Genomic DNA, 24,547 nt, shown 5'->3' with positions numbered 1-24,547 from the left:
CACCACACAATGCTCATCAGGATAGCATTCATTATCCCTAGAACTTTTATAGGAACAGATTTAATATACACAAGCATTTCCAAAGTTCCTCAGTAAGATTTTAGATTTTTTTCCCCCCCTGGGATCCTTATTTTTCATGATTACATCACTCTAGGTTACTATCATTAGATCAAAGCCTAACTCCTATCCTTACTGTGTCTGCCCAAACATTAAACAGGTCCTGCACCTGACAGGTATATATTTGGCACTTATGACGTGGGACCTTTGGACTCTATATGAAGCACTGACTGTCCACATAGAGCTCTTATCCATTGAAGAAGCTAGGTAACATTTGCCACATGCCCAGCAGTCCTGCTCAGATGCTGGGAATGGAAAAACACACACAGTCGTGGCTCCTGTGGTCTAAGGGGAGGTAACTGATAGAGAAATATGTAAGTGTAATAAAATTATTAGAGATATCATGATAGAAATCTGATATTCAGCATGCACTGTGGGCACAAATAGGGAGAACGTCAGTTCTACCTGAGAGTAAGACCAGAGAAATCACCATGTAGAAAGTGAGCTTGAGCATCTCAATTTTTGATTTGATTTTTTTTTTTAAGATTTTATTTGTCAGAGAGAGAGAGAGAGAGAGCACAAGCAGGGGGAGTGGCAGGCAGAGGGAGAAGCAGGCTCCACGCTGAGCAAATGATGACCTGAGCTGAAGGCAGACGCTTAACTGACTGAGCCACCTAGGCATCCCTCAATTTTTGTTGATTTTAGAAAACAGACCACAAAGCAGGAAAGGAATAAGAAACTAGTTTCGTGGATAAAAATAACTCCACATAAAATCACTGTATCTTCCTGAGCTGACTCATTCAATGCTTCCCTGCAAGTTGCTGAAGCCAGTTCTCAACAGAGGCATTAACAGAGCAGACCCAGGGAAGTCCAATCACTGAAGAAGACAGAATCTCAGGGAGTGAGAGGAAGCTGAGAGCATCTTCTGGATGTGGATTCCAAGAGGAAGGCAATTCCCGTGGTCAGACCAGGCTAATCAGAAAGTAAGGCACCACACTTGAAGCAGACAGACATCAGGGGAGCCCATCTTGAATGGAAAAAACCAAAGAGCAGGCAAACATGGCATCATGGAATCTGGAGGCAAGTGATAATTAGGAGAATCAGGAGGTTAGTGGGTCCCTAGAGCTAGGTGAGGGCTCTGGGGCAAGACTGAGTACCCACAGCAGCAAAAGATGTCTCCAGTGTGTCCGTTAAGAAAAAAATCACGTCCAGTGTGGATGAAGACAGAGGCTGACAAGGTAGACCAGGACTCCCGTTTCAGAAATTTGGTTAAGGCACCCATTAATCTGCTTTCCATCACTATAAATCAGCTTTTGTTTTCAAGAAATTATATAAATCAAATCATATAGTATATATTCTTTTCCACCTGGCTTCTTTCACTCAGCATGATATTCTGAGATACATCCATGTTCTTGCGTGTATCATCAGTGAATTCCTTTTCGCTGAGTAGTATTACATGGTATGGATATCCAATTTGGTTATCCATTCACCTGCTGATGGACATTTGGGTTGTTTCCAGTTCTAGACTCTCACAAATAAAGCTGCTATGAATATTTGTGTGCAGGTTTTTGTATGAAGAAATGTTTTATTTTCTCTTAGGTAACCACCTAGGAGTGGAACAGCCCGATCATACAGTGGACATATGTTTAACTTTACAAGAAACTTCCAAATTGTTTAAAGTGGCTGTACTTTATATATCCCCACAGGTGGTATCTGAGTGCTCCGGTTCCTCTACATTCTCACCAGCACTTCTATTCTTGGGTCTTTTTTTAGCAGTTGTAGCTCTGTGGTTTTAACGTATATCTTTTGACATAGCTATTTGTCATCTACATAAGAAGTGTCTTTTTTTTGGTGAAGTGTCTGTTCAAACTTTTTTACCATTTAAAAAACCATATTGTTTGTTTTCTTATTGCTCAGTTTTGAGATTTCTTCATGTATTCTGAACACAAGTCCTATGTCCAATACATGCATTGCGAATATTTTCCTCCAGTCTGTGACTTATCTTCTCATTCACTTAACAGTGTCATTGAAGAGAAAACGGTTTTAATTTTGATGAAGTTCTTTTTTCTATTTCTGGCCTTTTATGGATTGTGCTTTGGGTGTTGTATCCAAGAAATCTTTGCCTAACCTAAGGTATCAAAGATTTCCCTTATGTTTCCTCTATGTGTAAGGAGTTTCTAATCTTAGGTTTACATTTAACCATAGGCTCCATTTTTGGTTAAGTTTTTTACACAGTGAGAGGTATGGCTTGACATTTATTTTTTAGAATATGGACATCCAATTGTTATAGCATCATTTGTTGAAAACTAATCTTTCTTTACTAAATTGCTTGTGTACCTTTGTCAAAGGCACATTGATGGATAACAAAAACCAGCTGACTGTAAATGTGTGGATCAATTTCTGGACTCTATAATCTTTCAATCTCTTCTGATCTACTGGTCTGTCTTTATGCCAAAACAACACTAACTTGATTATTGTACCTTTACAAGAAGTCTTGAAATCAGGCGGTGTTAGCTTCCCACTTTGTTCTTTTTCAAAGTTGTTTTAAGTTAACATGGGTCCTTTGCACCCCCATATAAATTTTTAGAATAAACTTGTCGATTTCTTTTAGAAAAAGACCAAAAACAAAACAAAACAAAACAAAAACAAAAACCCAAACCATGCTGGGATTTTGATTGTGATTACACTGAATCCACAGATCTATTTGGAGACAAACTGACATCCTAAGAATATTGTGTCTTTCAACCCATGAACAACATATATCTCTCCAACTATTTAGGTCTTTAATTTCTCCCAGCAGTGTTCCATGGTTTTAAGTGTGCAAGTGTTTCACATCTTTTGTCAGAATTATCCTCAGGTATTTCATTTTTTCTGATGCTATTATAAGTTGTATTTGGAAAAATTTCAGTACCCGGTTGCTCATTGCTAATATATAGAAATACAATTGATTTCTGTATATTGACACTTCCTACAACCCTGTCAAACTCACTTATTAAATTCTTATAAATTTTATCAGGTTTTTCCCAAAGAACATCAAACCATCTACAAATAAAAGACAGTTTTACTTTTCTTATTTGATAGCTTTTATTTCCTTTTCTTGCCTAACTTCACTAGCTAGAACCTGCAGCACAATCTTGAATAAAAGTGGTAAAAGTGAATAACCATGTCTTGTTCCTGATCTTAGGGGAAAAAACATTTAAAAGCATTTAGTCTTGCATCATTAAGAATGATTCTAAATGCAGGTTCTTCATAGATGCCCTTTATCAGGTTGAGAGAGTTCCTTTCTATTTCCAGTTTGCAAGAACAGGAGTTAGATTTTGTCAAATGCTTTGCAACTATGAGATGATCACTTGGTTTTTCTTTTACAATTTGTTAATTACGACTTGTTCATATGGTGAATTACATCATGTGATTTTTTTCTAATATTAAACCAACCCTGAATTTTGGGATAGGTCCCACTGGGTCATGATGTATTATCCTTTTTACATATTGTTGGATTTGGCTTGCTATAATTTTGTGTAGAATTTTTACATCTATGTTCATGCAGAATACTGATCTTTCCTCATATGTCTTTGTATGCTTTGTTATTAGGATAACTCTGGCGTTGGAAATTTTCTCTACCATTTTGTCTCCAGATCACCACTATGAAGTAGGTCTAATTATCTCCTCTTAAAAATCAGGAGACTGAAGATCAAAAAGAATAAATAACTTGGTTCAAGGCATAAAGCACTAAAGTGGCCAACACCAGACCTGAAATTAGGTAAGACCTCAAATTCTAGCTACCCTTACAAAAGGGACATAGATACCACGAGAAATCTCCAAAATGAACACTGTTGGGACTTCCCATACTTTTTCTTACACATGTTCCAAACCCTTGGCTAACTTTTGCCAACCAGAAATATCCACCTGATACTCTAATTCTGCAGGAGGACACTATCTTATCCTGTCACTTCGGTTGCCAGTTCTTTCCAGACACCTCCTTCCAAACACCATGTCTTGGGCTTACTATGGAGCTCGTGGAAAACATTCTTACGCTACTGACAGAGACTTTATAACTATTTTAAGAAGAAGCTTTTGGTGTTTTTAAATCATACATAAGTAAATATTTAACTAAATGATTAAAATAAAGCTAAATTAATAGATGGCTAAACACATGGCCTTTGGTGATTTAACTTGGATATATGGACACATATATTTTATTGAGTTAAATATAACTGCAATCAACAATTCCACTCATACCAACAAAGGTAAGTCATTTATCACTCACAGATAGCCTCGGAATCTGTTGAGGTCATTGTTTGGACTTTCACATTCTATCTTACTGGAGAATTTCTCTGGGTCAACTTCAGAGTCCTAAAAATAAATAAATAAATAAATAAACAAACAAACAACTATATATACATTTTAAATCACAACACAAGAAGAATTCAATGTCAAAACGATGACATTTTTACGTATATCACTTAATTTGCATTAAGCATATATGTGAACATTCTGAGCACATATACATTTAATTCCAACACATTTTATTTAAAATTTAAAAATAAGCTGGACATCAGCATCTTACAAAATTCTCTAATGGATTAAACGATAATTTTAGAATGCTTGATGAAACCAATGAGCAAATAAGTAAAGGGTTTTTATAGAACACAGGCACAGATTCACTAAGAATAAGCCATGTGAACTTTATCTCATTTCCTTGTTTTTATATGAATGTTCGCTTAATAAAAGAAATACCATTGATATATCTTGTAACGCATTAACATATCACAGCAAATGTATGGAAAATCTGAGTTATATAATCATATGATTTGATTTGTTAATCAATTTTTTGAGTTCTTCTGATGTACCAGAATCTCGACTATGTACTTTAAATATATTAATTTCTTCTTTAAAACCCCATGAGGTAGGTGTTATAATTAGGTCTAATTAACAGATAAAGACAGAGAAGCACAAAGAAGATCAATAATTTGCTATAGGTTTCCACATAAGGCAGGCTTTAGAAATAGGACTGCAAACTAGGTCATGGGATTCCAGAGCACTGACCCTTAACTGAACCCAAAGTATGATGACTAATCAACTGCCATCACCCTTAAAGTAGGTACTTAGTGGTATATAACAGAATCTCAAATTGTATAAGATTTTTACCAATGTCTTAGGTATATAAATGCTCACAAAAGTGACAATGACAAGCTGAGAGGCATATCAATCACAGGATCCAAATTAAATCCAGAGACAGAAAGATGGCCCATTGTTACATCAGATGATGAAATTTACTGAAGATTAGGGCATTTATGTGGCTAAAACACTTTTTAGTTTACAAGTATAAGATGAAGAAAACCTGACTTAACAGTTCAGTTTTAAAAAGACCATTATTTTTTTTTTTAGTTTTGATACCTGCATGCTTGTTATTTTTAAATTTTTTTATTAACATATAACGTTTATTAACATAAACAAAAATTGTTTGTTTTAGAGGTACAGGTCTTTGATTCATCAGTCTTACATAATACGCAGCGCTCACCATAGTACATACCCTCCCCAATGTCCATCACCCAGCCACCCCATCCTTCCCAACCCCCCTCCACTCCAGCAACCCTCAGTTTGTTTCCTGAGATTAAGAGTCTCTTATGGTTTGTCTCCTTCTCTGGTTTCGTCTTGTTTCATTTTTCCCTCCCTTCCCCTATGATCCTCTGTCTTGTTTCGCAAATTCCTCATATCAGTGAGATCACATGATACTTTTCTTTCTCTGACTGACTTATTTCGTTTAGCATAATACCCTCCACAGCGTTGCAAATGGCAAGTTTAAAAAGACCATTAATTTTTAAAATACTTCATCTCAAGTGTTTCCAGAGAAAGGGAAAGAAAACTGATATGTAAGCACTATCCATGACATTTTTACATATATTACCTCATTTGCATCTCACAGCAAAGCTATGAAGCAGGCATTATTGTTTCTACTTTAAGATAAACTGATACATAAAATAAGTGACTTGCCCAAGGTCACACAGTAATTAAATATCAAAACAGGAATTCATTCAAACTCATGTTAATATAGCTTTAAAGTTCTTGTTTCCCTTGCCACAGCAGGGTCTATTAAGGTCTAGAAGCTCTGTGGCAAGAGAAGCTACACGAATCTCAAAAGGTCTGGGTATAGATGCAATTACAGATTTTAGGAACAGAAGGTGATTATTTCCATTGCAAAATAACTCTCCAAATTGCAAAGTAATTCCGTTTCCTTTAATTCAGTTCCAAAAAATATAGGATTGCCAGACTAAAATGTGTGAACTTCAAAGTCATTACATCCTATTATCTATAAAACACTTCCACAGATAGCTGGAAATGGATTAAGTCCTCTGGGATTCTATTTTGCAATAGTAAAAATGAATTTAAAAATCTCTTTATATGTACCTGTGAAAATCTTCTGAAAAGAAAATGTTAATAAATCACCAACTGAGAACACATTATTTACCTGTTCTGCATATCCTCTAACCACCTGCCTCTGTTTTAAATTGCTCTCTCCATCAAGACCAGAAGTCTCAATGTGACAGATTCCATCTGGATCAGTAGAAAAGAGTAAGACCATGTCTGCAGGAATAACCTCATTACAGGAAAGGCGAATAAAGTCCCCAACAGCAACATCTTTCCAGCACTGGTCGACATATTTTTTCTCTTTCCTAACATTAGGGGGAAACAAAAGTATAAAGAGAGTATGAAGACAGAAACATATATAGTCTTATTTTTTCAGTTTTGTGTATAATTTAAAGCATGTTTAAACCCTTAGGGTGAATTTTAATCCATTAAATGTTAAAAGGGAAGCCAGAGAAAACCTAAATTCCAGAATTTGTTTCACCTGAAAATTGAGTTATTGAGCTAATAAAACATATTTCTCAGCTCCTTTGCCCTTTGAGATTTTGAACTATTATGCTGTTTGAGGTGTAACTGGAATAAAATGAACATTTGCTGGGTTTACTCACGTACAACACAATCCCTGTGTACTGCTGTTGTCAGGTATCAAGGATCCAGAAATGCACAAGACACATCTACTCTCACATCACTTCCTGTCTGTCTGATAGGATGAATTAAAGAAAACACCAAGGAAGTGAAATAAAAATAAAATGAGGGGCGCCTGGGTGACTCATATGGTTGGGTGTCTGCCTTTGGCTCAGGTCATGATCTCCAGGTCCTCGAATCGAGCCATGCATCTGGCTCCTGGCTGGCTCAGCAGGGAGTCTGCTTCTCCCTCTCCCTCTGCCTCTCCCCTGCTTGTGTGCTCTCTGTCTCTGTCTCTCTCTCTTAAATGAATAAATAAAATCTTAAAAATTTTTTAAAAAATGAAATAAAATGAATACTCAACATTTTAAAAATTATTATACTACTTATTAACACCTCTAATTATCACTTAATAGAAATACTGGTAAGACAGTCCTGAGTCTGATGCAGCTAATCACTAGAAAAGGAGGATGGAAAACATTCACCCTTTTCAGAAGTGTAGTTTTCCGCCATATATATTCATTTTAAGAAAAGATACATCATTTGAAGTTGTCTTGCCTTAAATACCCTGCTTTATGTTAAAGTTTCTGCCATGCTTCTCAAGCCTTTTCATACTAACCTGCATGAATTATGCTTCAGAAAGCGTTTTCCTTAGAGTAGAATGAGGAAATCTGTATCACAGAACATCGTATCAACTGGTTAAACAGCATTTCATACACAGTGTCACCAACCAATATTAGGAAGGCTGTCCCATTCCCTTATTGCCTACCTAATAACCATAAAAAACTGGTATTTGTCACAAAAATACACTTATTTCAAAAGTAAAGATTTATTTCCAATTACATTTATAGAGCTAAATATTCACACTCATTGTCAAAGATGCCTGGGAGATAGCTATATTCTAAATTATGCATCAGATTAAATAGAAATGCCACCTTAGGGCAAAACTTGTATACTTTCTGCTCTACAGAATTATATCCGTTATTTCAAGAAATATTTAGCTTAAAGGGCTACCTAAGAAATACATTTTCAGGGCTTATTTTCCCAAAATATCTAATGCACCAGGTTGAATCCAACTAAAGGAAATCCTTGATTACCTAAAGAGTTGGTTAGTTTACAGAGAAAGGCAAATCAATGATTTTGTCCTTACCATTCTTTTTCCTAGTGTTTGTGCACACCCGTTCACTCTTCGTGGAGGAAAGTAAGAGAGAACATCCAAAAACATAGGTATGGGTCATATTTCAAAGGTTCAGTCCTAAAAGTCTAGGAGTAGTGATTTCATTCCAAAGAAAATGGGGATTCACAAGCTTCACCAGAAGAAGGAGGATGGGATGCTACTTCTATTTACTAACTCCTGTGACAGAGTAATGGATGGACTTTGGGTGTCAAGCTAGTTTGGTGTAGGAATGGCCAAAAAAACTAATGTAAAGTTATTGAAATAATTCAGGAGAAGAATGAAGATGGTCAGAAGGCAGCAGCAACAGAGATAAACAGAAGATTAATTCAAGACATATTTGGGTTTTTTGACTTAACTACATGCTTTAGGACTTACCACACCACATTTTATGACTGAACTACATGTAAAGGAGTTACCAAGCATGACTCTACAGTCTCTGACTTGTATGATGGGATGATTGAATGGTGCCTTTCACCACATCTCAAATTTTCGATCATCTGGTTGCATGAGAGGGCAGATAATAAACTCATTGGAAAGTTTTTATCTGAAGCGGGATGTGAAACCGAGGATGTGCTGCAATTTGAGGGTTCTGATCTTATGCTCATGGGTACAGATATAAATGTGGAAGTCCTAGGAACATAGAGGGCAGGTGACACCAGGTAAGGACATGAGATTCCTTAGGGAAGGAGACTTCAAGGTAATAAAGAAGTGGAAGGAGACCCCAGAGAAAGTAATATCAGAGAAATCTAGAGAGAAGGAAACTTCAAAAAGGGAGTAATCCTAGTGAAACAGCAAAGGGGCCAAGCCTATGGTATTCAGTGATTAGGATGTCTGTTGACTATGGAAAATGCTGATAGAGTGAAATTGTTGCTGGGAGTATGAATAAGGAAGTGAGACCTCCATGAACCAGAGAGCGACTAGAAGTTGAAGAAGTAGAATATTTCATGATGTTTAGCTATGAAAGGAAATAAGGGGTAAAAGCAGCCACTGCAATGAAAGGTAAGTCAAAGGACAAAGGATGAGAGTAATTGGACATGAACATGAGATGTACGAAAGGAGTCCATGGAACAGGCAAGGTAGAAGACAGAGCACTGAGTGGGGGATGCTGGTGGAAGCTATGGAGAAACAAGGAATGGGATTAACAGCACAGAGGAAAGGATTCCTATCACAATAAAGGGAGTTGCCTCTTCATCTAAGGTCAGAAGAAAGTTGTTGAAAATGTGAATGATCCACGAAGGAATGGGGGGTACACAATTCATGTTTCATGGCCTCTACTTTTTCTATGAGGAAAGCTACAAGGAAAATTTGCTAAGAATTTGTAAAGATAGGAAGAGAAGACAGACTTGACTCTTAGGGTTAGGAATTTTATTTTTCTTTCAGACATAAGAAGCAGGATTCCTCTAAAGGACAAGTTTATTTATTCTACATTGGAACAAAATTTAAATGAAGCCAATTTCATAATTAACTTCACTTTTCCCTATTTGGAGTATACACCAGGATTTCAAAAAAAATACCTAATTTGCCCAGCAGCTAGCTAGTTCAGATCAATAAACATCTACGGACCTTAATTTATGCCAGTTACACGTTAGGTGCTAAGAACACAAATGGTTCATATATGGTCACCACCCTATACAAGTTATGGTTGAAATTAGAAAAAGAGACACAAACAGTACTTTCATAAGAGAGAGGTATGCATGCCCAGGTTACTACGGGAGCCAATAGTTGGGGTGTTTAGCCCTGGAGGAGGTGAGTCTTGATGGATGACCAAGAATGACTCAGGTGAAGAAAGGTGGGACAGTGTATTAGTCAAGGTACAAAGACATAGGGCAAGAGAGAGCTCGTGTGGGAAAGCAACTGCAAGCGAGTGACAATGCTCACTGCCACATTTAACTAGCTCTGAAGATTTCTCACTGTGGTAGACTCAAAATGAGACTATATTTCCTTACCCAACAAAGAATTAAAGCTAGTAGGAGGACCTTCTTCTCCCACAGCCTGAATGTTCAGCTAGAATTTCGTGCATCTACTTGGTTGTATGTGCTTCTGAACTACTCTCATTGGACAGAACATTGCTCTCACAATCCCTCCTTCAGGCAAACTTCTAGACCCATTTCGCTTCTTTAAGAGTTCAAGATCACACATCTTTGCTACATAAGCCTTGGGAAACATTGGGAAGGACACACTGGACTATTAACTGTGATTCCACTGGAGTGGGAGAAGGGGAGAGGTAAGAAGGAAGGGTGGAGAATGCAAACTTCTACTTCTCGCTTTAACAAATTTAAAGAGAGAAAGATGAGAATTATGAACAAATTTTTCTCTGATTTTTTTAGCATTTTCCCATGAGATGCTAAAAAAATTCATAATAAGCAAATAATGAATAATCGTTGCATAATACAACAGCAAAGATTTAACAGATGCTCTATATTCACCAGCTGATTTAATTTTTGTATCAATGTTATGTGGTTGGTCCTATAAATGAACTATGATCCCTGCCCCTCTGCCTTTATAAATGAGAAAAACTGGTTTTGGCAAATTAGGTAACTTGCTCAAAGTCACACAGCTCCTAAGTGGTCCTGGGATTTAAAACAAGGCTGGTAGCTCCAGAGCCCATCTCTCAAGAAGCAGACTTTACTCCAGCTACACTCACTTCCTGATGACCACCAAATAAAAAATGTTTTAGTTGTATATTAGAAAGCGAATTTGAAGAACCATCACTTTTGAAAACATCACACAAAAGGTTGGTTACCTTAGAAGGCCACTGATGTTTAGTCTTATTTTAAGCAGCATGAAATTCTATGAATTGACGAGATTCATGAATTTATGATAGTCCTAAAATGTTAACATTAGCCAGTATTTTGAAACTCCTAAATTCAACACAGTGATTTTTCTAAAGATCAGAAAATAATGTAGCGTCCTGGAGGGAAGGCACTGTATCTATTTTTTTAAAATCTATTTTTCCTTTAAATCTCAATCTCTCAGGGCCTACAACACAGTAAGGCACTCAAATTTGTGAAGTGATTAATAGTTTTGTTTTCAACACACTTCTATTATCCTTGAAACAAAACTTAAAACCTTATAAACAGCTGTTATTTGAAAGGCAATATTGAGAAAGTTAGGTTTTCCATAATAGCTCATTCCAACTTAATTGAGGTATAATAAAGTTTAAATGTTTAATTTCTATATTAGTGTGTTATTTCCCAAGATACTTGCCCAAAGACAAGCACCATGTGAAAGACCACATATTACAAATAAGAATCAAATTATCTGCACAGAAATGTTAATACGCTTCTTCCAAAAGCTTGCACAATTTAATGGCTTCATACTTTCACCTTAATTTTGTTGAGGAATAATTTGTTTTCTAAAGTGATGTCTTTGCATTTCATAAAAATTTAAGTTAGCCTGTTTAAATCGACAAGGCATGGTCTTACAACCTACCTTTATTTCTTTATATCCTTATAATTTGTTCCAAGAACAATATGGGGGGTGAAAGGTATTATTTCTTCTGCAATACCAAACAAAAGCAAATTACATAAAATAACAGATAAAAGGACCAAGTTACCAGGTTCTATTATGAAATGCAATCATAAAGTGGTACCTTGGGATAGACCTTAAACAATTGAATAGAATATTGCATCTTCTCTTTAAGTTTATATGCAAATCATCTAAAATAGATCTGGACTACGTCCAAAAGGACACCTGAGAAAAAAATTATACCAGGTCTCCCACTATGCAATTTTAATATTTACAAAATCATGCCGTGTCCTAAAGAGTTCTCAAATGTTGATTAAATAACTTGATAACGTGGCAAACTCCAGCTAATAGTTATTACTAACCTACAAAAATCATCATAGTGGCTAACCTTTACTTAGCACTTAGAAAGGGCTAGGTTCTATTGATTACTGTTTTATTACTATTATATTCATAACGAAGAGAACTGGGGTTTAGCTAGCTTATGCAATTTGCCCAAAGCTAAATATAGCTACTAAGTGAGAAAATCAGGATTAGAACTTATTTAGAACTTAAAAAAGCAAACAAACACACATTATCAACTTTAAACCTAGCACTAGAAGTCAACAATCATTTATAGACAAAAACCTATATTTAAAAATACATATAAGAAGCATTCTTCCCATTTGCTAAATTTGGTATTGCTGAGTAATTTTTAAATTGTTCAAAATCTGGACTTTGTTCATCATATAATCATTCTAAAATACTATTTCCTACAACTATTTTTTGAGGGTAAGACTGTATCAATAACACCTCTCTATCCCTGGCACATGATAAAGACATAAATGTTATCAAATGATTCATAGCAGTATTTTAGTAGAACACTTATGACTTTAAAATGAAAACCATGAGCTTTTCCTATTATTTTTAGTTTTCTATAATACATGAGTTTTTCTGGTTAGCTTTAGATCAGATATAAGAAAAAAAAATAGACCAAATTTTTCCTTATCTAAGTACAAGTCATATCATCCTACAAAGGAGGAAAAAAAAGCTAGTTTTGTTTCTGGATCCTTAAAACGGATGTTGAGAAAGTCACTGAAGAATTCTAATAATGAACAGAATTCAGAATCCTTCAGGTTTCAGCTTAAGTATCACTTTATGTGAGCAGCTTGCCCTAACTATCTCCTCTGCGCTCAAATAAACTGGAAGACAATTCTACTATCAGGATAAGCCTTTGAGTTATTTTTCTCCCTAAAGTAAACAAAACAAAAATTACATCATCTAGTTGAACTCTTGGTCAGTCAAAAGAGCCTTAAATTTGTTCAAAATATACTTTTTATTAGAAAACTAGCCTTTTGAACCTAAATGTCTTTTGTTCAGACTTGGTAACTAGAATAGAATCGGATCTCTAGTCTGACCAATTTAGAATTACAATCTTGGGAACTTAGAGTTTAAACAAGAACACTAAAGTCAATCCAAGAAATGTATTAAATACTCTGAGATATCAGAAGAAACAGTGGCAGCATCTGTCTAAGGGAACCTGTCAAGTCAGCTCAGAGGCTGAAGGAAGTGCTTGCCTACTTCTGGGCTCAAAGCTCAGTCTTCTAGCTCTTCACATTTTCTCCCTTGGGGATTTAAGTCAAACTCCTCACTTCAAAATCACCTCTAAACAGACTGATGACTTCAAAATTGCTTACCATAGCCTTTCCGTCTGACTAGAACTCCTGTAGCATGTTCCTATTTGCCCATGGGGCATTTTCACTGCATGCCTGTCTTGCTATCATTTCCAGTTCATCCTACCTGAGGTGAATTTAATGCTCCCTGTTTCTATTGGTGGTACTTTTATCCTCCAAAGCTCAAAAATCGCAAAAGTTCACCAAATTTAATTGGGTTCTTCTTCACAGTATCTCTTCTATGAACCCCTTCCTGTACCTTGCATCTACTCCTAGTAATGCCCTGGACTGATGGGCAGAGGCAGAGTTACCCTCTTTGTAGAACCTGTTCCCAGGACTCGAGTGGACCAATATTCCTCAAGCACAGCTTTCACCACATTCCTTCTCTGCTCAAAAGATGGAAATGAGCAAAGGGTGGGGGGGTGGGGGAAAGAGAGACAGACACACACACAAACCAAGAAACAGACTCTTAACTCTAGAGAATATGACGGTTACCAGAGGGGAGGGTGGGGGATGGGTGAAATCGGTGTTAGGAATCAAGAAGTGCACTTGTGATGAGCACTGGGTGATGTATGGAAATGTTCAATCACTACACTGTACAACTGAAATTAATATTACACTAACTGGAATTTAAATAAAAACTTAAAAAAAAAAAAAGATGGATTCTGTAGAGGCTGCTTTTAGGTAACAGGCTTGAGCGACGGAAACGTGACCCAGGCAAAAGGGCCCACAGCGACCCCCCTGGCTGAATACAGACAGGCCCATCAGGTGACCCACCTCAAAATATCCATAGGCCTTAACTGAGCAATGGGCTACTTTCAACCAGGTACGATTACCAAAAAGGGGAGACATTCCCTATGTCGTCAGATCTCCTCACCTTCCCCCTTTAAAAACAGCCTCCACCCGCTGCCTCGAGGCAGTCTCCTCTGCCGTCCTGCCCGCGGCTCCCTTGTGGTGTGTTCAATAAGCTGCTATCGCCTTTGTCCGGCCTCAGGTGAATTCTTTCACCGCCCCCACACCATGCGCGCTTCCAAATGATCATCGCCCCACGTTTGGGGGTCCCTGTCCAATCAGAGAGACACTGCAGATTCTCTACCCCTGAAGGAAAATATCTCTGATGGTTAATTTTAAGTGTCAGCTTCATGAGGGATGCCCAGACGCTGGTTAAACATGACTTCCGGGTGTGTCTGTGAAAGTGTTTCTGGGAGAAATTAGCCTTCAAGTTGAACTGAGTAAGGCAGACGGTCCTCCCCGGTGTGGGTGGGTATCATCCAATCCCTTGAGAAGAAAAAGGCAGAGTAAAGTTGAATTTACTCTCTGCCTTCCTGAGGCTTGAGCTGGGACACTGATCTCCTCACCTCAGCATCTCTGGTTCTCAGGCCTTCAGACTTGGACAGGAATCTACACCATCAGCTCTGTGGCTCTCGGGCCCTCAAACCACACTGCTGGCCTTCCCGAGACTCCAGCTTGCGGGTACTGGGGCTTCATAGCTTCCTTTATCACGTGAGCCAATTCCTGATAATAAATCTCATTCCTATTGGTTCTATTTTTCTGGACAACCCTGATTAATACACCATCCAAGGAGTAGCCTGGTGTTGGAAGTCCCTCCACAGAAGGCCTCAAACTCCCTCTCTTTTCATTTCTCATTACTGCTCCTAGAGCTGGTTTCCCCCTCAGGCCAAGTCAATATACTCAGTATCCCCAGAACACTCCCCAAGCCTTCCTAACCTCAATATGGGGGGAGAGGTGACATCATAAACTTGTTTGTAAAGCAGTTAACATATCAGATTCAGAATTTCACACATCTGTTCTAATGATGACTTTTTAAAAAATAGATACATTTCTCATGAAAGGGAACACCAGACAATATTCCAAACTTTGTAATTCATTTTCATAAAAGTATGAAAAGTGAAAATTTCATTTTCATAAAGACACGGGAAGTGTTTGCGGTACAATATTAGGCTAAACAATTAGAATAAAAATATATGGAGTAATCTTTATTTTGTAAAACATACACACAATGCACACAGGACTTGAAGATACGGCAGTGTTATAATTTGTTGTCTCTGGATACTAGGATCACATGTATAATTTGTAAATGTAGATTTACAATATACAGCACAGTTCCAAACTCACATTTACAGACTATTCTTAGCTACACAGTCTTTCTGTTTAATAAATACTGAAGATACAGGTCTCCGTGACAGCAAATATGCTTTGGAAAAGACCTCCTATTATGAATGCTTTCTGTTGCTGCAAAGGGGAGAGTTTTATAAGCCTCTAGTTTTGTGTACAAAAAAAGAACATTCTTCCCCATTTTTCAGTATCCCTTTCCTCCACTGGTAGCTCTTATCTTTTTTTTCATATCTCATCTTGTTTTTCATATCCATTCATATTTTTCATATCCCATCCTCTTCTTAATCCCAAATTATAACATCCAGGATTAAAAACTATCTGCTAGCTTTCCCTCTTATGAAGTTTAATTCTTTCCATTCCACTTATACATAAGTTATAGAAGGTTTTGCTTTATCAACTCCTGGATTGACAACGGCTTATATAGATCTTTCTTGACTTATGAAAGGGTTAAATCCCAATAATCTTCTTGCAAGTGGAAAATATTTTAGGTGGAAATGCATGTAATACACCTAACCTACGGAACATCATAGCTTAGCCTACCCTACCTTAAACGTGCTCAGAATGCTTACATAAGCCTACACTTGGGTAAAATCATCTAACACAAAACCTATTTTTATAATAAAGTATTGAAAATCTCATGTAAGTTACTGACTACTGTACTGAAAGTGAAAAAAACAGACTGGTTCTATGGGTACAAAATGATTCATTGTTTACCCTCGTGATCACCGGGCTGACTCAGAATGAGGCTCCCTGCTGCTGCCCAGCATCATGAGAATATCTTACCATACGCTAGCCCAGGAAAAGGTCAAAATTCAAATTCTGAAGTAAGGTTTCCACTGAATGATTACTGCCTTTGAAACACTGTAAAGTCAAAGAATCCTAAATCAGACCATCGTAAATCAGGACCATCTATACATTTTGGTTCTGGTAGGACACCTGAATTAAATTCACTACAGGTCCTTAATAAATATTAGTTGAAAACATCCACCACCACCATCACCAAAAAGGGTCCTGATCACATCTAAGGGGGAAGAAAGTAACATTCTGCATGTTTCTAAATGACACATGTATATTCCCTAGCCCAGTTCCTGTTACACTTACCTACTGTAAACTTTAGTTACTAAATTGTTGATCTGTTTGTCAATTTTGTATTTGCGGTAATCTTCCAAACCATCTTTTATTGCAATAATTGTCAGGACCACCACGAGAGGTAGCATCGTAATTTCCTTTTGGAAGGCTTCTACCAAAGGCACCCAGTTCAAGACAGCTAGAAACAGGAAATATAAATTGGCGGCCCTGCAATCCAAACACACACAAGGAAGGGTTAACAAATCACATAAAAGCCTAAAGCAAAAGGAACAAAAATATCTTAGGGCATTTTCCTACATTTCCCTTAGTTGATTTTCAATGTGACAGAATAGTGAACTAGCCATACCTGACATATCTGAACAACCTGTCACTCCTGTAGATATCCAGCTCATGGCTTTACTGTAATAAATGAGGTAGTCTTTATTAAATATATGGTATGACAGTCTTGGGTTGTGAAAACATAAGAAACATCACAGAAAACACTATTTTCGGGCGCCTGGGTGGCTCAGTCGTTAAGCGTCTGCCTTCGGCTCAGGTCATGATCCCAGGGTCCTGGGATCGAGTCCCACATCCGGCTCCCTGCTCGGCGGGAAGCCTGCTTCTCCCTCCCCCACTCCCCCTGCTTGTGTTCCTCCCTCTCTCGCTGTGTCTCTCTGTCAAATAAATAAATAAAATCTTTAAAAAAAAAAAAAAACACTTTTCTTTTTAAAAGCTCAAAAGAGGGGCGCCTGGGTGGCTCAGTCATTAAGCATTTGCCTTCAGCTCAGGTCATGATCCCCGAGTACCGGGATCGAGCCCTGCATCGGGGTCCCTGCTCCGCGGGAAGCCTGCTTCTCCCTCTCCCACTCCCCCTGCTTGTGTTCCCTCTCTGTGTCTCTCTCTGTCAAATAAATTAAAAAAAAATCTTTAATAAATAAAAAATAAAAGCTCAAAAAATTTAGAGGAAATTCAGTGTTAACACACTGTAGAAATAAATTTTTCAAAACCCCAACTCTCTAGCCTTCAGAAGTTAATCTGCATGTCCAAACATTAGATTCAAACAAGGCTCAAGATAAATAAAGACGCCTGGGAGGTTTTTTTTCCCCTTGAAACCAACCCTTCTATTTCAGCTTTTATGAGATTCATTTTTTTCAGGAACTTCCTCCACTCCTTTATTTTATATATTCAAATACTCCTCCACTGGCCCCTAAGGTAAATTCAAGTAGCCCATTTTCTTAAAAGAAATAGAATCTCAATCCTGCATAGCCCCTCAAGTTTTTATCACATATTTTCCTCATTAACCATTAAACTTCTCAAAATTAATTTACCCCCATTTCTCCTTCCTCATCTCCAACTCCTTGTATTCTGAAAATTCTTTCTTAACCTTTTTTGCTACTTTTTTTTTCTTTTTTAAAGATTTTATTTATTTATTTGACAGAGAGAGACACAGCGAGAGAGGGAACACAAGCAGGGGGAGTGGGAGAGGGAGAAGCAGGCCTCCCGCGGAGCAGGGAGCCTGATGTGGGGCTCGATCCCAGGACCCTGGGACCATGACCCAAGCCGAAGGCAGACACTTAATGACTGAGCTACCCAGGCGCCCCTTTTGCTACTTTTTTGGCCTCACTTATTTCCATGTGGACTGTATCCAAACCAACAGCACTGACCCTGAACTCTGTTCAAGTTTCAGATTCTAATTCATAAAAGACAGAATCACCCGTAGCATGTAAAGCCATTAATTCAGCAAATTCACATCTATATTTTAAACGTATCCATCATTCAATAAATGTATATGGAACCTACATACGGTGAATAATGAGAATGACTATATGCAAAATGAATAATGAATGTTGAGAATCTGTATATTCATATTCGCATCTCAAACTCAACATTTATAAAAACCAAATCATCTAGCCAAGTTTCTTTTTATTCCTGTCTTTACTTTTTCTGCTAATCCTCCTGGTCATTCTCAGCTCAATATGTTCATACCATCTTTTTACTTAATTCCCTGCATCTAATCCATAATATCTGTAATAATCCTTCTTTTCGTTCCCACATTTTTCTAAGCTCAGGTCTTACCACTCGCCAGGGTATATATAGCATCTCCCTAAATGTTCTCTCTGCCTTTGCTTTGTTTCTAATTGCGCCAGGCAGAGGGCTCTACTTTCCAGACCTCAAGCAATGTATGCTACTGCCTTTCTGCTTTTACTTATCATACTCCTTCCCCCATCTGAAAGGTGCTTTGCCGACACCTCTGCCTTGAAAATCTCACTCGCTCTCCATAATTAAGTTCAAATGCCCTTTCCTCTTCTCTTGCTCCATTATTTCTCTTCTGAGGCTTCTATCCTACTTGTTAGCACTTTATAACACTCGTCACATCTGCTGTGTCTTTTCATTGTATACGCATCTTGTTTCCCTTGCTAAAAGCAAACTCCATTAGGAAACGAGCACCATTTAGATATGTATTTCCTTCAATGCCTAAACTCATAGGAGAGCTTCAATAAATACATATTAAACTGAACCACATGTCGTCGCTTCACCTAGTGAAGAGCTCTATTTCCCCATATCATCAAGTAAGAAAAAGCTCAAATTAAAATGCAACATGGTCTAATAGAAAGAACACGGAAGCAAGAGTGAAAAGACTCAAGGCAATAGGGTCAGCTCCTAATCACTGGCACGACATTGGGTAAACCAGTGTAACAAACTTCGTTTCCTAATCTATAATATGAAAGTAACAATATCTTCTCTGGTCAAGAGAAAGCATTTACCACTTATAAAGTGCTATGTGAACATAAGGGCTCATCATTTCACAACAAACTCTACTAGAATCGTCAAAGTAAATGTCCCAAGTCTTAGCTCAGGTAACATATAATGTTATAGAAATGAAAGATCTTATGTTAACTAGAATAACAAAGAACATGCTAAGACTTTTACCTGTGAAATTGTTCAAATAAATTTCTTGGCACAAAATTTAGAAGTGTGTACTTTGTTGTCCGTATTCGGTTATTCATGTAGGTGCCAGAGTACTTTTCATACTCATCCTTGAAGGGCCACAGGTGGGGAACAACAACCCGGTGCTTTCCTGCCAGTTTGGGAGTCCGAGAGGACCTGCCCCCGCAGACAAGCAGAGAGGAATAGCTGTATGGCCTCTCATCCTCGTCTCTGTTTCTACCGCCCATCAGCCATTGCCAGCGATACCTGGCCCATTGTAGACACTCAGTCATGTCCAAAATGCGGTGAGATCCAGGATATGCAGGTGACCTGGCAAAACAAACAAAAACCCACTAAAACACTCCTCACAAGCTTCTGGAAAGTCTTAAAGGATAGTAAGGGTAGTAAAATTAAAATTTTTTCCCACAGCAAATAAATATATGATCCAATGGTTCAATGGGTATAAAGTAAAACTACTCTTTGGAATTAGTAAATGGAAGAAAGTAAAACTAGTCTTTGGAACTCCATTTTAGCCAAATTTTTTATTAAATAAAGCATATACCTTCTGCCTCAAGAGCCAACCATGTGACCATTTAAGCAACAGGAGACAGCACCTAAAGGCGACCCCGTAACCTGAAGCAAATAATCTGGGTTTAATGTGCACAAGTCTCTTAAGTTATCTGATAATTATTTTTCTCATCTTTGAAATGGGAGTGCCACACATATGAGGCAATTTATGTAAGGATTTAATGACTAACATGTAAATTATCCAGCATAAAGCCTGATGCAGAATAAGCAGTCAATAAAATCCATTCTGTGAAGATTACAAAAATGACCACAAATTCTTTCCATCCCTGTATGTACAACCCTTCACCTGTCAAGTGATGGAACCCAATGAATCTGGGCTTGGCCATGTGCTTTTCTTTGGGTAATGAAACACCAGTAAACATGATGCAAGCAGAGAGTTGCAAGCACGAAAAATGCTTGCCCATGGAACTCCCTCTCTCTCTCTCCCTCTTAAAACTCTGTGGCCCCTACCAGGGGTCTGAGTACAGGCCAGTCTACTAGACGATAAGTCCCCATGACCCACTTACCACCATTGCTCCTGTCAAAATATGGGTAAGGCCAACGATTACCAGCGGACCATTAACCCAATGTGTGCCCAGTGACCCAATCTAGAACAGAGATGAGTTGTCCCAACTGAGCTTGATCCAAATTGCCAACCCGCCAAATTGTGAATCAATAAAAATGACATCACCAAGTTCTGGGATGGTTATAAAACAAAATCTAACTCTTATATGGTCTCTCCTTTATTTTCCTTATTTCCAAGTTTTCCTTATTTTCCAAGAAATCTGGCCCTGCCTAGAATGTGAGCTCATGAATTTAAAAGAAAACAAAAGCTAAAAGCATATTCCAAGCATTTTGCAAAGCAGTTTACATGCATTATCTTATTTAATATTTACATCAATTTTATGATACAGGTATTATTTCTATTTTACAAAAGAGGAAACAGGCTTAGAGAATAAAGTAACTTGCTAAAACTTATATGGTTAGTAAGGAGGTAAAGCTGATTCAGACTAACTTGTTCTAACAACAATTTCTGCTTTAACTGTTAATGCACTTCACTGATCTTTGTAATCCAGAGTAGCTGGTGCTTAGTAGATGCTCAATAAAAGTCCAAGCTTGGTAACAAGCATGTCACCAAGTGTGTAGAGGACAAGGTCTGGAAGCCTTGGTTTCTATCCTTGCTTTATCAGTGCCACTGCATTTATTTATCCACTTCTATGGGAATTCACCTCTGGAGATTCTTATTTAGTAAATCAGTGAGTATGTCCTGATAATCTGAACTGTTAACAAAACTCCGCAGACTTCATCTGGAGAAAAATGAGGTTATGTGCTAGAACCTAGAGTAGGCTAGGAATACTGAGATGATCTAAGACCTAGATCCCCTTTCTCCAAGCACTCAGGGTCTAGGTGGGGTGACAGCCATGTAAATACATAAATGCAATCCCAGGGATAAAACGTTGTTTGAGGGGACATCTGGATGGCTCAGTCGGTTAAGCGTCTGCCTTTGGCTCAGGTCATGATTCCAGGGTCCTGGGATGGAGTCCCGCATTGGGCTCCTTGCTCAGCAGGGGGCTTGCTTCTCCCTCTGTCTGCAGCTCCCTCTGCTTGTGCTCTCTTTCTCTGACAAATAAATAAAATCTTTAAAAAAACAAAAAACACTGTTTGAGACACTGACGTAGTTTGGGCAAATTATTTAAGCTGGCTTCCTTCCTAAAGTTCATTCAAAGTTTACAACATGTCTACTGATTATTTTCTCTAAAATGTTATATTAATCAGAAATTAATCGTTTTCCCCTAAGAACATTAAAATTGTATCCAGCTTTCATGGATCTGAAATCATAGATCATTACCTACCTGAAGATCTGGTCCAATTACACTCTAGTAATTCTAGTGGGTCAATATTTTTAATAATCCATTCTTGCTAGCACACTTATTTACTATACATTGGTCCTTAAGCAATCCAACTGATTACAGTTATGCAGCATCACTTTATCACTGTATTTTAGAAAATAAGTTGAATTACAAGTAATAATCTACAAATCCATCATATCTTTAAAAAGTATATGATCTAAAGCAAAATAATAAAAACAAGTAAGAGCAGAAAGTTCTTTTAATGGGAAGACTACAATAGCCTCCAAGTATGTGTATCTGTGCCTGGATATTGAACCCACAACATATAACCTCTATTACCATTGAGAGATCATAAAGTCAGTCTTATCAGTTTTTTTTAAAGATTTTATTTATTCATTTGACAGAGAGAGAGAGAGAGCGAGAGCATGAGCGGTGGGGAGAGGCAGAGGGAGAGGGAGAAGCAGACTCCCCACTGAGCAAGGAGCCCGCCGTGGGGCTCGATGCCAGGAGATCTTGACCTGAACCAAAGGCAGATGCTTAACCATCTGAGCCACCCAGGTGACCCAGTCTTATCAGTTTTACACTAATAATGGAAATGAGAAAAAAAAAACAAACTTCTATCCTTATCAGGTCTCTGTCCTTTGGAGTTTGCACTCTAAAATATGTGTTCATAAAGGGCTAAATCAGTAAACACTGGCCAAAATAATTCTATCTTTTCAACATAATTTTTTAAAAGCCCACAAATGAAAATGAAAAGTCTAGTTTTCACTTCAGTGTATAAAAATAGCTTCTTAACCTATAACTAGTAATGACAGTTTGAGTTATTAAAGTAGTTCATAACATATCCAGAAATCTCCCCCAGAATAAGGATGTAAGAAAGTGCTTTATAACTGAATCAGTAGATAATGTAAAAATACTGAACATAAGAACTAAGTGCTTTTCATGCATTTCACCCCATGCACATCAGGGGACTTATGACAAACCTCATGTTCTTCAGAGGGTTGAAATTTTATAGTATTTCTAGAAACTTTAAGTTTTCATTCGTAATTAAATTCTTAGTAAAACATAGGAGTGTGTATCCCTCTGGTGTCCACAATCTCAACAATAATATAGATTCTCCTTAAATTTTTAAATTTCAAAGTATAATTTCTTGAGAATGCAAACAGAAATAATTAAACAAATACGACATGTGGGAGGCATTAACTTTTGGTAATTTATGGTGTATCTAACAAATAACCCTACCCTAGTGGTGGTTCACAAAAACAAACAGCTTTTCATTCCAAGGGTCTATTCCAGAACCTTCTCTCTCCCCACTCACTCAGTTCCAAAGAGACAAATCTATGACTGGAGAACATTTCATTTGCCAAAGTATCCCCACATCCACCATCCTCTGTGCCTCTTCAATGTCCTGAAACTTCTGTTAGGTGCTCTATTTACTCACATATTGTCTTCCCTCCTCCCCCACTTTCTCATTCCCAAGGAATTTTAGTGAGGATAGAATTGGGGCTGGCTTATTGCCCTCTTCAGCTGACTCTCTATCCTTCTCTCCAAGGCCAGGCAGCTCATGATCTTCCAATGCCTTCCCCTCAGCACTGCCATTCTCTCCTGAAAAGTGATTACTAGACCGAAGGACTGATATACACAAGACAGAGACGTTGTTAGCATTTTCACGGGATTGAAGAAAAAAGACCAAATGTGGAGGTAATTGGCAAAAATCCTTTCAAATTTCCAGGTTAGAATTTAAACCATTTTATACTGAGCAGGAATGACCAAGGATCTACTAGTCATTCTAGTTCAAGCATTTTCAAAATGTGTCTGAATGCACCGAATTGGTTTCAAGGTCTACTAATATGTTGCTAAACACACTTTGGAAAGACACTGCGTGTGGTTGCACATGCACTGAAAGCCTACAAGGAAATGAACAGATCCACTTTTAGCTCCTGTTCTGGTAGAAAGGCCGGGGGAAACAGCAGCTGGACTAGAATGTTCAGGGAGGGCAACATTTTTCCCACCAGGAGCAAGGAGCCTTTTAATCTTTCTCCATCTACTCCCAGCAAAGCTAAAAATGTATTAATATGTAGAGAAGGCTCTGGTATTAATAATGCTCACATAAACAGCAAAATTTAAGATATGAAAGGAAAGCAGATCAGAGTCATACCTCATTGAGTATCAGCATGAAGCATATTTTAAAGCTCAGACTTTAGACAGTACTTAACCTAGAGGTCACAAGCCAGTTGCCCTCAAGCAAAATTCTACTCAATGATGTATCTTGTATCATGATGTTGGCAAACACATTGTAGTAATTTTTCTTTGAATATAGGACTGATATTTTAAAATAGAGATGAATTCACAGAAAATTTTGATATTCAGTTTCTCTTAAAAAGAAAAAAAAACAAAACCATCACAGAATATTGGGCATTTATTTTCACATGGTAACAAATGTGAGAAGCCTTTTTACTATAGCCCCTGACCTAACCCTTCATTTTCCAGTTCACCTATTTTAACTGAGTAAATGAGCACTCTGTTCACCACTTTTTGAGAAATCAAATTCTTCCTGCTCTACAGACTCTGGCTCGAATATCAGTTGTATCACTTATTAGGTATGTGACCTATGTAATTAACCTCTACGCCTCAGCTTGCTAATGAAAAAAATGAGA

At 37.7% G+C, this 24,547-nt stretch overlaps 1 protein-coding gene across 5 annotated transcripts in view; it reads right to left on the bottom strand.

The window, feature by feature from the left end:
• Window positions 1-24,547, bottom strand: part of ATP10D (ATPase phospholipid transporting 10D (putative)) — a 101,577-nt gene that overhangs the window by 53,832 nt on the left and 23,198 nt on the right. For 4 of the 5 annotated variants that reach the window (XM_025887109.2, XM_025887111.2, XM_073891615.1 and 1 more), the window contains exons 2-5: window positions 19,477-19,803; window positions 16,579-16,773; window positions 6,527-6,731; window positions 4,325-4,410 (exon numbers count right to left, since the gene is read on the bottom strand). In XM_025887109.2, the coding sequence (XP_025742894.1) occupies window positions 4,325-4,410; window positions 6,527-6,731; window positions 16,579-16,773; window positions 19,477-19,766 (776 nt within the window). In that variant the 5' untranslated portion in view covers window positions 19,767-19,803. The remainder of the gene's footprint in view (window positions 1-4,324; window positions 4,411-6,526; window positions 6,732-16,578; window positions 16,774-19,476; window positions 19,804-24,547) is intronic. The other variant, XM_073891616.1, reaches the window with a different exon arrangement.

This window comes from Callorhinus ursinus, unplaced genomic scaffold (genome assembly GCF_003265705.2).
Source record: "Callorhinus ursinus isolate GAN/ISIS: 27379988/994484 unplaced genomic scaffold, GSC_fseal_2.0 scaffold4, whole genome shotgun sequence".
Lineage (NCBI taxonomy): Eukaryota > Metazoa > Chordata > Mammalia > Carnivora > Otariidae > Callorhinus > Callorhinus ursinus.
Note: the sequence above shows the minus strand (reverse complement) of the source record. Positions and strands in the feature narration are given on the sequence as shown.